General features: G+C 45.3%; 1 protein-coding gene and 1 pseudogene across 1 annotated transcript; both read right to left on the reverse strand.

Moving 5' to 3' along the window:
• Window positions 1–2,072: 2,072 nt before the first annotated feature.
• TMED4 (transmembrane p24 trafficking protein 4) lies at window positions 2,073–4,779 on the reverse strand. The gene is made up of 5 exons (XM_075558106.1): window positions 4,589–4,779; window positions 4,220–4,320; window positions 3,904–4,029; window positions 3,529–3,675; window positions 2,073–3,115 (listed from the first exon to the last, which is right to left on the reverse strand). The coding sequence occupies exons 1-5, from the start codon at window positions 4,746–4,748 to the stop codon at window positions 2,966–2,968; spliced, it is 684 nt and encodes a 227-aa protein (XP_075414221.1). The 5' UTR covers window positions 4,749–4,779; the 3' UTR covers window positions 2,073–2,965.
• Window positions 4,780–13,167: 8,388 nt separating this feature from the next.
• Window positions 13,168–13,803, reverse strand: LOC142455969 (V-type proton ATPase 16 kDa proteolipid subunit c-like; annotated as a pseudogene).
• Window positions 13,804–15,517: the final 1,714 nt, after the last annotated feature.

A 15,517-nucleotide genomic window follows, 5' to 3' on the forward strand; every position in this document is an offset into this window, starting at 1 on the left:
AGAGTTTTCTTGGCGGCAGTCAGAAGTAAATTGACAGGCCTTTTGTTCTGTGGTACTGCTGGATGAGTTTGAATCACCAACCTTTAGGTTAGCATGGATTGCACAAGCATTGAGGGTGGGCATGGATCTGAAGACTTTCCTGGGTGTGCCCTACCTATTTTAATCATAATAAATGTAAGGACATAATATATCTATAATTAACACACACCATACACCTTGTTCTCCGCACAACCACCAGCCTGGAAATCCTGCTCACAGCCATCACCCGATAAAACCCATCCTCTGACCCATTCCATGTGTCCCATCAGTGCAAAAGTGTGATGCACTCCCACTTTCGTACTCACTCCGCACCCACTTCCTATCAACAAGTAGCAGTTGGAGAAACCCAGGACACAATAACCTATTGGCATGAATGAGATCACCAAAATGTCTGCTGTGTGACCAACCTGTCTAACCCACTCCAGCCCTTACCTGTCTGAGGTTTCCTGCCCTGCCACATGGCCAATGCTTTTGTTTCAACAGTGATGTGTCTAGGAATAGTTACAGGACAAAATTGTCTGTTCTCTTCCTAATATGTAATATATTCCTCAAGAACCTTAAGCCACGATTCACTCAATCCAATTAGAAGGATTATCTGTTTTCCCTGTTATTCTAACATGATAATGATTGATAACCACGTTAAACGTTAATTTATACCAAATAGTAAAATGTTCTATAAACAAAGTACTATTAATAACGACTAATGGACTATTGGTAATTAACCTGGGAAGTTACTCTGTTGATAACCTACTGATTAATAATAATGAATGGAATAATTATAATAATATATTCTAAACATACTTATAACTTTTGATAAGCACATAATGATGGCATTTCATGTCACTGGGCTCTATACAGAGCCATTCAGAACTAAAATATGTAAAAACATACCATTTTAAAATGCTTATGAAAACATTAAAGAAAAAATATAAAACTAAGTTGCATATATGTACTTTTATAAGTAAAAACACATAAAGAGTAATATGGGACATAGAGAACTAAACATGAGAATAATTTAGGAAAATTTTACTTTAATAAATAAAAGTAAACTATAAAGAATAACTAACTCCAGGTATTAAATTTTAAATAGGACATTAGGGAAGTATACTATCTGTTCAAATTTATGATTCCTGGAGGCTAGAAAATAGGTACATATATGAGTTATAGTCAACTATAGCCCTTCCAGCCACAATGCCTTACATGCTCTAGTTCTGGACTTTATACATCTGTGGCGACAGTCCCGTTTTGGAGGGCATTTTTAACCAATGAGCAGGTATAGGACAGGATTAAGACCCGACCTTAGTAGAGGTGTGAATGGTGCCACATTCTGTTTCTTTGATGACATCTTTAAGACCCCATCTTAGAACAAGGCATGAAAACAGGCATGAAAGTTTCCCCTAGCTATATGACAGTGTCACCATACAATATCATCATCGCCTCACCTGCAAAGCTAGCCCCCATTTCCTAACTGAGCTTTGGTAGAAGGAAGAGGAGCTACTATGAATTTTGGACCTCTTTGGCTTTCAGCTCTGAACCCTGCATCTGGCTCACCTCTGCCTGACCTTCGGATTTTGGACTGATCAGCACCCACCACCACACGAGACAGTTCTTCAGACTTTTGTGAGTTTCTGTGGGACGTTGCAGCAATTTGCAGAACCCGGGGACATGAGGGAATATACTCAAGGGGAGAGTGTGGCGGAATATGGAGCTGAATTGCGTCTTAGAAGAGTTGGACATTTGAGACACTATTAATCTTCAGCTCCTTGGAACCAGTCTGGTATTAATTCTTCTAAAAGAAATCATTACCACACTTAATTGCTTCCCGCAATTCCTGGCTGAGATGTTTACTTGGTTGCCCTTTGTGAACGGTGGGGAGGGCCTCCAGTAGACTGGCCTGCTCAGGCCAGTCCTAGTCTAGTCTCTATACACAGGTCTGTACCATCTGCAGGGGCATTCCCAGCCAGGAGCCTTTCCTCCATTGCCCCTCGTGTTTCCCCTCTGCCCACAGCCTCTTATTTCATTTCAAACACAGCTATTACAACACATTTTATTTCACTGGAAAAATCTATACAAAGAATCAAATCTGGTCACTAAGAAAACATTTGTACCCTAAAAAAAATTAAATGGAAGTGAGAATACAGTTTTCTGCTAGCTCTTCAAGTGTCATCACTTCACCTCTTACTTGGAGGCGATCTATGTGCTGGAAATCACAAGTACCTAAGAGATGCTTTGCCTCGTCTGCTGATAAGGCACTGCCAACAGCTGCGATGCCTGCGTTCTGGCCCATAGACCACTGAACTGAACTGCTACGGTAGTTCTCAAAAATGTACAGATAAACATATAATGCAGAACAGACTGTATTAGTGTTTGCAGCTATATAGACAGGCAGTAGCATTTCAACTAGGAAGGAAAATATATAATTTATCAAAAAAATAGTTCTGATAGGAAAAAAAATCAATCCTCTGGGGCCAATGATCTGACCCTTATTTACATTTACTGTAACTGAGTGAACCCAGGACTGATTAGGGAGTGGTGATCAGGGACCTTCTTCTTAGTAGGTCCTTCTAGTCACCTAACTGCATAAATAGATGAATAGAGTAGAAAAGGTTTTTCATTTGTTCACTTTTTTAAAGGGCAAAGGGGTATCACTGGATGTAAAAAAAGTAAAACTCAGTCCTGGGTCAATTCAGACTCTTCATAAATCCTAAAACAGCATTTTGAAACCTTTGACCAATGTCCCATGTTTCTGAGAATTATTATTAACACATAGTTGATTTGAATGGTTGTTGCAATGGAACCAATGTGGCTTACGTTTTTGTTTTGTTTTTCATCCCTTGACCTCCTCACCCCACCTCCCTGCCTCAAAATCCAGGTAGCTAAGGTCAGTATCGAGGTGACTGAAGGAGGGTCGTATGGAAAGAGGTTATTACACCAGCTTCTTGGCCTCAAAGAAACTCTTGAGGTGACGCATCTGCCAGATGCCAGTGAGGATGAGGATGACAGTCTGAGCAATGGACCACCACAGGACCCTCTGGTTGGTGCTCTCGCTGGTCAGACGGAAGCGTTCTTCACGATACTACATGGGACAAGGGCACAGTTAAATGTGAAGGAGAAATAGTCACGGGCTGTTGTAAGGTCCCTTCCCCTCGTAATACAACGCTACTCAAGGACTATATGCCTTCTGGAATATTCCTTTGTGTGCTGTTGCTTCTCCACTAAGAATGCCCCTAAGGACAGGACACCACTACCCCTCCACAAGCTTTAAAACTGATGGGACAATGACTATCACTCAGTATACATTTTCCTCTGTTTACTGAGGCCTTCATTTTCATTAGAGCTTAACAATGCCTGTCGGGATCAATACCCTACCTTCCATTCTCTCAAGACATGATCCCCTAAGTGGGGAAGGCACCAAACAGAAACTTCACTTCGGTCTAGTTGGTATAAAGGTCAACTGCCATCTCCAAGTACAAGGAAATAAGCACTTACCCGCTGGTAATCTTGCTCCTTCTGGATCTGTTCCACCTGATCAAGCAGCTGGCGGGCTCGAAGCTGCAGCTCCGTCAGTTTATCCTTGGCAGCGATCTCAGGGTAATTGTTGGCATGTTCTCCCACCTGGATGTCTAGGTGCACACGCTAAAAGGAAACAGCATAGGAGCCCAAAAGTAATCAAGTCAGAAACACGTTGACATTTTGATGTCTGAATAATGAGGCTTCCTAAAGTCTGCTTCAGCTCAAACGTAGTCTCTGTGGAATCACCTCTGGCTCCTGGATGTAGGGCAGTGGAAGAGAGCAGTCAAGCAAAAGTCTGAAAACAAGTGAGAGATTCCAAGCTACAGCCAATGAGAAAATAAATCCTCTTACCAGTCGGCCACCAGCAAAGAGAGCCACTCTGGTAGAGTTGGAATGCAAGCAGATCTGATGGTCACCAGGAGTATGGGACGTGAACGTGAACCGGCCCTCTGAGCCGTACTGCCGCGAGAGCACCACCTGCAACACAGCCCTCAGTGACCATCCTGCCCCCAGCACCTGCCTTCGCCTTTACGCTGACTGCTCGGTGTACTCTGACCTTCAGGTTGAAGGCCCTGTTCATAACGTCCCACACGGCGGAAAGCCTGGAAGTCGCCTACACGTTACCTGCCGGTTGCTAGCGGGGTTGCTAGCGGTACGTAGGCTTTACCTTCCCTTCAGGGTCCTTCACTTCTACGTGCATCCCCAGGCCAGGCGTGGAGAGCAGGAACGCCTCTTTTTGCTTATCCCACATCTGGGTGCGATAGTTCCCTGTGGAGCAGAGAGGCCAATCACAAGCTGCAGTCACCTTGTCCCTCCGGCTCCCTACACTCTGCTAGAGCACTTGAGCGCCCGGCGGACGCAGGCGGGCAGCCAACCCAGCTAGGTCCCACCGCCGCTGACCTGGCTTTCTCGGGGCAATGGCAGGCCGCTGGGGAGGGGGTAAAAGCCAAGTCCCCGGGAGTAAAAGTGACCACGGGGCGGGGGGGAGATGGGGGTGGAGGGAGAAGGGCCCTCTCCACCCTCCCACCCGCCTGACCGATGACCATGGTCTCGTCAGGGATCTCCTCGATGAAGCAGCGCTTCTCCGTCTCGCCAATGTGGAAGTAAAGCGCTCGGGCACCCGCGGCGCACAACGCCAGCAGCAGCAGCTCCCAACAGCCCATTGTCGGCCGCCGCCGGGCTGTGACACCTGCCATCCTCCGCAGCGCTCCGAACGGCGCCTGCGCGGGCCGCCCGCCACAGCGCGCCTGCGCGGGCCGCCCGCCACAGCGCGCCTGCGCGGGCCGCCCGCCACAGCGCGCCTGCGCGGGCCGCCCGCCACAGCGCGCCTGCGCGGGCCGCCCGCCACAGCGCGCCTGCGCGGGCCGCCCGCCACAGCGCGCCTGCGCGGGCCGCCCGCCACAGCAGCGCGCAAGGCCGGATGGGAGACGGCACTACGGGCCGGGTCACCGGTGAAGTGTGGCGTTCCTGGTCACGCGGGCCGCGGCTGGGCGCTACGGAGGCCGAGGCCCGGGGCTTGGAACGTGAAGGGCAATGGTTCCTGAAGCCGAACAGATGAATGTGTTCCTCCGTGCCGTCTCTGCACGTCTCTTCAGTGTGAAAGCCCACGCGGCCTCTAGCATCGCGCCTGCATCTGTCCCTCTGAGACTTGACCTGGGGAAACGCCCAGCAATAAGTTCAACGAATAACTTGCTGGACACTTGCAGGTTCCATTTGCTGACAGTATGTTAGCGAATAAGAATCTAGAACCGCAGGCCCCTTCTCACCCTGGGATTAGATTACCAGAAACAAATAGAAGGTGACATGTTCTGACATTCCCAGAGGAATGCAAAAGCTGAGGGGCACGTAGACAGGATGAGGAAGATGAACATTTTAAAAGTGAGGCCTTGAGTAACTGGTAATTGCTGATAACAAAGGTTAAGTAAGGCCGAAACTTGCCCTAAGTGACTCCATCTTGTACTCTTCTGTTATAAAATCAGCTTGTCACTGATGTGAAATTTCAACTGCACCTTTTATGTAGACACCAGCACAAAACCCAAGCCTGTTAGATCTCTCAGAGGAGTGATATACCGCGGTTGTTGGCTCCACGCAAGAAAGAATTTATGCCAAAACCTGGTGTGTGATCCAATGAGTTTTATGAGCATTGGAAGAAGTTTCAGATTTTACATAGGCACCCACAGGGCTCCTCACAAACGTGAATGTGCAGCCTGCCTGAAAACTGCTCCTGCAAAGTTACACGGTTGACTCCGGGCTCCTGCCTTTTCAATTAATCCACCAGGAGGCTTGGTGGGCGACCCCTGGTCGACCCCATTGGCTGAATTGAATTCACCTGGCCTAGGTGGGCCAATCCAGGTGCAGCACCCACCTAGCACACCTAGCAGGAAACCTGAACCTCAGAGCATGTGAGTGTGCCACTCCTTTGTTTCCATACCTTGGCCCTGTGGGCATGCGTAATGGACACCCCAGCGCCTATGCTACACTACCTAACAAGCCCACTGGCAAGTCAGTTCTTGTGGGGGAATGGCCAGCCCCCCCCCCCCAACTAATGTGGGTTCAATAGGTGCAATTTTACAGCGATAATAAGTAAAGATTATAGTAAAGTCATAGCATGAAAGAAGAGAGATTGAAATAATGGAGTCAGACACATTTCATGGTAGCATGCTCATCTCAGCCTCACTTGGTGGTCCACGTGGGGCGGAAAGGAGGACAAAGGGAAAGGGAACAGGGGAGTAAGGATGGGGGAAGAGGACAGGAAGAGCTTTATTGCTAACCAAGGCTTATGTATCTTTGGGGGTTGTGCAAGCCCCCTAATTACAAGTAAAGACATACGTTACAGGAAGGGGTTGTGCTATGGGTATTACAGTAATGAGGGGGGGGGACGATCTAGGGGTATCCACACAATAGAAAGGGGAGGTATTGGGGGTACACAGGTAACAAGATGGGTGGATCCTAGATTCAGGATGGCAGCCTAACTTTGGATGTCGCTGAACCAGTTTGACCTGTTCTGTGACTCTCCATGGAAACCATTATCAGTAGGGTATAAACCCCACCTACAGTGACCAGACAGATGGCAGCAAGCCTTTAGGGAGAAGTAACCCATTGTCCTTAACAGTAAGGAGTGGGCCCTACCTGTGGTGGGACCAGACAGTAGTCTGCAACTGACTGCCTTCAGGGAGGATGTCTAAGCAGCTAACCTCCCACCACATGCTGGCAAATAGCCTCTAATGTATGGCATATCTTTCCGGGGACAAAACTGGGGAAGTTTCTTTATAATCCCACAGGTTCTGACTCCGTGTAAGGCTTCTGAGACTGTAGATCTGTTCAGAAGCAGTGCCTAACACCAAAGGCTAACACCACAGGGAACGTTTTCCGCCTTCAGTACCTGGTTCCATCGTAAACCTTGAAATAGTCCTAACACCATTTTGAGTGCCCCCCACACACTTCTAACCACTGGGGAGAGGGAGCAGCTCTGAGAAGTCTGTGACACTCCAGGAAGATAAGGAGTAGTGTGTGCCTATGGGAAAGACAGATAAACCACATGCACAAAGACTAAGGAAGATAGGCTTAAGAGAGTCACCTCAGAACTAAAGTAGACAGGAGATATCATCCTTTGTTTTCCTGTGCCCCCTTCCCCCAATTCTGGCTTGTTGAATTAACAGAATCTACCTCTGACTGTCTTTACCACCTAAGCGTTTACCAAAGACCTATTTTTTATGCTTAGCTTGTCTATTGAGAGAAATAAATCGCCACTAACCTTGTATAGAAACCATTAATTTTGTATTATTCTTTGGACTTGTGCAGACATAGCTTTATTCAGTCTGTTTTCTTTCTAATTTTCACATATGATGAACAAAAACTTTTTTCTGCTTTTTTTGAGGACTTGTCCCTGAAAAATCTTGTTTTCCTCACTGTTACAACTTGGTGATCATTGACCTCGTGGTCAGCAGAAAGCCTTATTTTTCTCCAGTAGAGCTGCTGACTCCTTGATCTTGCAATTGGCAATCCAACACTTACCTGACAGTGCCGCTAGGGCTCCGTAGACACAGCAGTTCTTATTCAACACTGGGGTGGGGAGATGGGTTGCTTGCTTACATAGGCACTTTAAAAATGTTGTGGTTCCACTTTTGAGAGTTAGAGAGGTACACTCAGAATAAATTGATGTTAGACATGTTTATAGTGATCCTATGCCTGAAGTTGTGGAGGCAACGGAGGCGTGCACACTGAGAGCAGAGGGTGAGGCAAGGAGACCAGGAGACAGAGCAGAGAAGTAGCTCTGAGACTATGAGAAAGTGAGACAGAGCCGTGGAGGCAGAGTCAAGGAGCCATGTGACTGAGGCTAAGGAACAGAGACTTGGCTGCTGGCTGAAGAGCATTGTCATGAACTAATGACTGCGTGCTTAATGTTTTCTAATCCTGCCAGTATACCTTTCACCAATATAATCAGGATCTAGGAGGGAGGGGGAAAATGAGGAGGTGATGCCAAGGGTTTAAGTGAAGAGCAAATGTTTTGAGAATGATGAGGGCAATGAATGTACACAATCGATGTATGTATGGATTGTGATCAGAGTTACATGAGCCCCTAATAAAATTATTTTAAAAAATAAAGAATAGCACCCCTGGGTAGCGCAGGCATTTAAGCACTTGGCTACTAACTGAAGGGTAGGTGGGTCTAATGCCTTGGAAGAAAGTCCTGGCAATCTACTTCTGAGAGATGGCAGCCCCTCAACACTCTGACACATCTGAGGTGGCCGCAAGTCAGAATTGATTTGAGGAGAGCTGTTGGGTAGTTTGGGTCTAGAGAGCAACATTGAACTATTCCTTGACCTCTGAACCATTTCCTCCCAATAAACTCACTGCTATTAAATTAAAAAATAAAATTAAAACAATCAGGATCTAATTCAATTATTGCTCCCATCAGCTATATGATATCAGGAAACGAGTTTTTGGGTGGTCAACTGATTCTCAGAAAGTCACCCTAAACATCCATCTTTACAGTATCTTGTATATTTTAAAATATGCCAGGAAATTCACAGTCAGCAATATGCTGTCACCTAGAGCCATCCTGGCAAAGAAAACAAGCCCCTGTAGAGGTGTACAACCAAGACATTAGCACCCACCATTGGTAAATATTATGCACTCAAATGTACCCCCCTCAATTGCAGTGTTTACCTTTTAAATCTCTGCATCTCCTGAGAGCACTTAGTAAAAGGGTTGGCTCTATGTTCCTCCATCCACGGTGACTGCAAGAACAGGCTAAAACCTAAATACAGTTGTGAGGATGGCCCATACCAGATAATGTTTCATTCTTTTGTGCATAGGATTGCTATGAATCGGACCAATTCAAAGGCATGACACAGCAATGTGGAAAACAGTTAAAGCCCAAAATCCATTTGCAGCATCCCCACATGGATTAAGTTTCCACTGATTCCTTTCTGTCCATTAACCACGGATGTAAACAGTCTTGTCCTCGGGCCTAGTGTAATGGAAATTGGATTACCACCACCACCCTAGCTAACCCAGGGAGAAGCAGTCCCCCTTTAAGGTTTGCCTGGATGTGTTCTTGATGGAAATCACTATCCTGGGGTCACACGTAGCCACACGTCATGCCCTGACTCATGAGTTTGGGCCTGACTGACTGTCAGAAGGCTCTGTATCAATCTTGTAAACTCTTCTGTCTTATGTAATATATGTGTCCCAATCACTGTCCCATTCCCAATTCTGTAGTCTCACCTATAACTGAGGTGTATTGATCTGCTGCTAATCATGCTTTCTACTCAAAGATTTACAATCTGTGAAATCCACAGGACTGGTTCTACACTGTCCTATAGGGTCACTCTGAGTCAGAATGAACTCAATAGCAGTGAGTTTTGTTCCTTTGTCTGGAGGTCTGTCCATTTCTGAAGGCAGTGTTTCCAACTCGCTAACACTTTGCTGAAGAATTTGGTGCTCTGATTTACAACACTTAAAAGCAGCACTTTGGGCATTCTTGAGGGCCTCAGACTATGTCTATGTCGTCTTCTTTTTATTTTAAAGAGTTTTATTGGCATATATACTTCACTTATCATACAGTTTAATCTTTCAATCATATTAAGATTAATGCAATAATACCACAACCAAATTCAGAACATTTTCTTCTCATACTTGTTAACTCATATCCCCCATCATCCTCTGCCATGACCCTATCCAGTTACTGTCTCTCTAGGTCTACCTATCCTGAATTTCATATATGCAACATCTTACAAAACAAAACACAAATAGAAAATCATAGAAAACAAACAAATAAAGCCCAAGGACAATGACTAGCCAAAACACAGGAAAAACCTTAATCAAAATGAAAGCAGAAAATTTTAAAAACTGAAACAACTTTAAAATGGGTTGAAAGAGAGATCTAATGATAAAAGTATTACATTTCAACCTAACAACACCTGCCATCATCAAACTCACAATGTTCTCTGTGTGACAGGAAAGCTGTTCACATCCTCCATCTATGATCAGAGGGAATTTACTACAGATTTAATCTGTGTGGGAACATTGCAAATAGATTGTCAGCTTTCACTCTGCAAAGCGTTCTGCAAACCAGGTGTTCACAATATAAGCTCTGATACCGTACCCTCCTTTGAATTTGGATTATATTATTTACAATCCTGGGATCATACAGACTGCTGTGCTTCTTCCATGTGAATTTAGTTGCTGCCTCACTTAGATGGCTGCTTGTTGACGAATAGTGGGTGACTTCAATACACCGCTCTCTGAGAAAGAAAGAAACTCAACAAAGAGGTTGGAGATCTAAACACTACAATTAGACAATTTGACCTGATAGATATTTACAGAGCTTTTCATCCAAATACAAAAAACTTCAAATTCTTTTCAAGCCCACATGGCACATATTTGAAGATAGGCCACCTGCTGGAGCATAAGGTGAATCTACATAAATTGAAGCACATTGATATCAGACAGACCTCTCTCTCTGACCACTGTGCCAAAAGGCTGGAAATAAACAGAAGGAAGACAAAGAAAACAAGAGCCAAAAAATTGGAGGATGAATAACTCTCTACTGCAAAAGGAGTGCATACTGGTGCAGATCAGAGATGAAATTAGGAAATTTCTAGAAACCAATAAGATTGAGAACACGACGTACCAAAACTTACGGGACACAGCAAAGGCAGTTATCAGAGGATGTTTCATAGCAATGCATGTACACCTGAAAAAGGAATAGAGACTCATGATTGATGTCCTGGCACAAAATTTACTAGCGCAGAGTCAGCACAACAATCCTACTAATAGCAAAAGAAAAGAAATAATAAAAATGAGGGCTAAGATTCAAGAGAGGAAAAATAAGAAAACTATGGGAAAAATAATGCTGCTAAAAGTTGGTTCTTTGAAAGGATAAATATTATCGACAGGTCGCTGGCAAACCTAACCAAAGAAAGGAGGGAACAAATTTCAATATCAAGAATGAGGGATGAAAGAGGGGACATTAAAACAGACCCTAATGAGATCAAAAGAATAATTACACAGTTCTATGAAGGATTGTACTCCAATGAATTCAACATCTTGGAAGACATGGACTAATTCTTGGAAAAACAATCCCTTCCTAGACTCTCTTTGGTGGACATCAAGAATCTCAACAGACCCATAGCAATAGAAGAAATAGACAAGGTTATCAAGGTATTACAAACAAAAAATCCCCTGGCCCAAATGGCTTCACAGGAAAATTCTACCAAGCATTTAGGGAAGAACTAAAACCAATCCTACACAAACTCTTCCAGAACATAGAAAAGGATGGCAAAATCCCGAATTCCTTCTATGAAGCTAGTATAACTCTGATACCAAAACCGGGCAAGGATTCCACAAGAATCGAGAACTGCAGACCAATATCCCTAATGAACATCAATGCAAAAATCCTTAACAAAATACTGACCAATAGAATACAAAAGTATATCAAACAAATAATTCACCATGACCAAGTGGGATTCATCCCAGGGATGGTTCAACATACAAAAAACCATTACTATCATTTGCCACATTGACATGAAAAACTATAAGAACCACATGATAATATCGATAGATTCAGAAAAAGCATTCGACAATATCCAATACCAATTCCTGTTTAGGACACTTGAGAAGTTAGTAATGGAAGGAAAATTCCTCAAGATAATACAACCTATATTTGAAAAACCAACAGCCAACATGGTAGTCAATGGAGAAAAGACTAACACAATCCCACTGAAAAAGGAGACCAGACAAGGATGCCCCTTGTCCTCACTCTTACTTAATATTGTGCTGGAGGTTTTAGCTAACAGCATAAGGCAAATAAAAGACATCAAAGGTATTCATCTAAGGAAAGAAGAGGTGAAGCTATCGTTATTCGCAGATTATAGATTTTATATATGGAAAATCCCAAAAGCTCCAGAAGGGGATTACTGGAAGCAATAGAGGAGTTTGGCAGAGTGGCAGGATACAAGATCAACAAACAGAAGTCCATCAGACTGCTATACACATGAGAGAAGAACACAGAAGAGATCAAAAAGGTGGTACCCTTCACAATAGCCAACCACAAATTGAAATATCTAGGGATATACCTGACTAAAAGAACAAAAGACTGTAAGAGGAAAACTATAGAACACTATTACAAGAAACCAAGAGTGACCTCAACAAATGGAAGAATATCGCATGTTCTTGGATTGGAAGACTCAATATAGTAAAGATGTCAGTTCTGCCCAAGGCACTATATAAGTTTAATGCAATCCCAATACAATTACCCTCATCTTTCTCCAAATAAATGGAAAAACTGATTACCAATTTCATAGGGAGAGGGAAGAAGCCCAGAATAAGGAGAGAACTCCACAAGAAGAAGCTCACAGTGAGAGGGCTTGCTTTACCTGACTTATCATATATTATAAAGCCACTGTTGTCAAAACTGCATAATATTAGTGTAATGACAGATACTCAGACCATGGAAAAGAACTGAAAACCTAGAAATAAAATCATCAGCATGCAGGCAACTGATCTTTGATAAGGGCCCCAAAAAATCAAATGGGAAGCAATGCCCTCTTCAACATGTGGTGCTGGAAAAAATGGATACCTACCTGTGGAAAAATAAAGCAAGACCCTTATCTCACTCCACGCAAAAGAATAAACTCAAGGTGGATAACTGTTCTTTTTTTTTTTTTCACATTGGAGAACTTTATTGGACACGGATGTCAGGGCCCGGGCAGAGCTCTCCAGGCGGGCAGGGGCGAAGGCGGCCCAGCCCGGGAGCCCACAGGACACACTACCTAGAGTTACTATAGAATGGGCAGCGAGGGCTGCTCCACAGACGTATGAACAGGTCAAATCTTTATAAATAAAACATCCAGTAAAGAGGAAATGATGTGTCTAGTCAACCTGATACACAGAGCACTCTGGGGCTGTGCCTCACTGGGGCCAAAGAGAGGAGTGGGCCCGGACGTCCATGGGGCGGGGGGGGGGGGGGCACAGACAATGGGCACTAAGACACTGCGCATTTACAAGACCAGCTACTGGGGGGTCAGCGGCCCCTGCGGGTGTCAGGCTGTTCATTCTGGAATGAGGGGGTGGTCTTTACATCGGATCGGCGGCTGGGCGTGGTGTGAGCTACTTGGTAGACAGGATGAGGGCCACAATGAGGCCCAGCACCTCAGCGAAGATGAGGATCAGGATCATACCCACAAAGAGCCGGGGCTGCTGGGCTGTGCCGCGCACACCGGCGTCCCCCACGATCCCGATGGCAAAGCCAGCCACCAGCCCGCTCAGGCCCACACTCAGGCCGGCGCCCAGCTGCAGGAAACTTGTACAGGGTGATCTTCTCATTCAGGGAGTTGGCGATGAGGACAGCCACCACCAAGCCATAGATGGCGATGATGCCTGCCATGACCCAGGGATGATGGACTTCATGATCAGCTCCGGCAGCATGACCGACATGGCTGCGATGCCCGTGCCACTCTTGGCAGTGCCATAGGCGGCGCCCAGGGCACTGAAGATCATGGCGGCCGTAGTGCCCATGATGCCAAAAAAGGCAGCGGACTCGGGCCGGGAATGGTCTCGGACATGTCTGCAGGAGTGGGGTGAGCGCAGCTGGGCGAGTCGCCCGGGCTGCGGGCGGGCGGGCGGCAGAGCGAGAGCACCGGCAGTAGCTACAGCGATCCGGCATGTCAGCCGCTGCGCTCTAAATACCAGCACCGCAGAGCCGGATAACAGATCTTGAAGTAAAGTCAAAACTATTAGGGCCATCAATGAGGGGATTGGGACCAACTTGAGAACTTTGGCACAGGGAATACACAGGCTATCAGAAATAGGGAAGGACACAAATACAGAGGAGGCACAAATTGAAAAATGGGATATACTGAAGATAAAACACCTGTGTACATCGCAAAAATTCCCCAAGAGAGGAATAAGAGAGTCCACGGACTGGGAAAATATTTTGGCAATGACACATCAGACAGAGGCCGTATTACTAAAATCTACAATACTCTGCTAGCTTCCAAAAAGAAAAACTAATTGCCCACTGAGGAGGTGGGCAAAAGACCTGAACAGAAGTTTCACAATAAATATATGAGAAAATGTTCCCGATCTTTAGCCATAAGAGAAATGCAAATCAAAACAACAATAAAATATCACCTAACATCCTCAAAGAGAGCCCAACTCAAAAGATCAGAAAGCAACAAGTGTTGGAGGGCTTGGGGGAGACAGGAATTCTCATCAACTGCTGGTGGACCTGTAGGTATGTACAGCCACTAAAGAAATCGATTTGGTGATATCTAAAACAGATGGAAATAGAGCTACTATATGACCCAGCAATCCCCCTACTGGTCATACACCCAGAAGAGGCAAGAAACAAACAAAGACCAGACGTCTGTGCTCCAATGTTCATTGCGGCACAGATCACAATCGCAAGGATTTGGAAACAACCCGAATTTCCATCAAATGACGAGTGGATTAAAAAACTGTGGTACACACATACAATGGAGTACTACGCACTGCTAAAAAGCAGTGATGAACATATGAAGCACATTGCTGCATGGGAAGAATTGGAGGAAATCATGCTAAGCGAAGTAAGCCAAGGCCAAAAGGACAAGTACAACATGAGTCCTCTGGGGTAAGCTTTAAAAAAATGCAAAAGTGGCATAGGGAAAAAGCTACTATATACAAACATTCCTGGGGAGAGGACCAGGTAGTATGGCAGGGACCAGACCAAATCCAGGGATACATGTGGTTGACAACTAAAAAGGAGGGGGGGGAAAGAAAAAAATAAAAAAGAAATGGGTAGTGGGGGAACAGGGCACTAACCCACCCAAGGGGAGGGTATTGTTTATATCACGACAGGGAAAGAGGGACCAGAATTCAAACCAGTGCTCCAAGATGTGAATGCAACATGCTGGCATGGAGTAGGGAACCAGTGGAGAGTTCTGAGGGGCCAGTCACAATCTGAATTACATGGACACCTGCCCCTTCCCCCAGAAGAACTTATTTCAGAGGACAGCACTGAAGTTGTAGCTCAGGGAGAGGGACATGTCTGAGCAGAGCACACGGGAGCAAATGAAGGGGAGGAAGAGAGAGTGGAGCACATCCTGGTCCACCAAACCTTGAGAAAGATATTCCCGCTCAGAGCAGCCAATCCACCGAGAAGACCATATGGCCGGCCCCACTATGACACAAGACATCCCTCACTGACCTATACCCCTATAGGGGACAACACTGGAGATATAGTGTGGGAATTGTGCCCAATCTAATCCCAACACACCAAGGCAAAACACTAAGGGCATGCAACAGAACAGCAAGGGGAGCAGAGCAACGAAGGGAATACCAAACATAGATTTTGGGGCCAGGGCAGGTTACCCCATCAGACTCAACCAGAAAACACTCTTAGAGGCCCAACAAAAAGTCCTTAAACTAATGAAAAGCTTTTCTTTGTTGTTGTGTTGTGGGTTTTTGTTTTGTTTTTGGC

The sequence above is a fragment of the Tenrec ecaudatus genome, chromosome 9 (assembly GCF_050624435.1).
Source record: "Tenrec ecaudatus isolate mTenEca1 chromosome 9, mTenEca1.hap1, whole genome shotgun sequence".
NCBI classification, from domain to species: domain Eukaryota; kingdom Metazoa; phylum Chordata; class Mammalia; order Afrosoricida; family Tenrecidae; genus Tenrec; species Tenrec ecaudatus.

Excerpts from the sequence above, each read along its gene's own strand:
- TMED4 (XM_075558106.1), bottom strand. The coding sequence starts at position 4,748 with ATGGCAGGTGTCACAGCCCGGCGGCGGCCGACAATGGGCTGTTGGGAG. Across the intron at positions 4,321-4,588 it reads TGACGAGACCATGGTCATCG|GGAACTATCGCACCCAGATG; the intron begins GTCAGGCGGGTG and ends TCTGCTCCACAG. Across the intron at positions 4,030-4,219 it reads TGAAGGACCCTGAAGGGAAG|GTGGTGCTCTCGCGGCAGTA; the intron begins GTAAAGCCTACG and ends GCTGTGTTGCAG.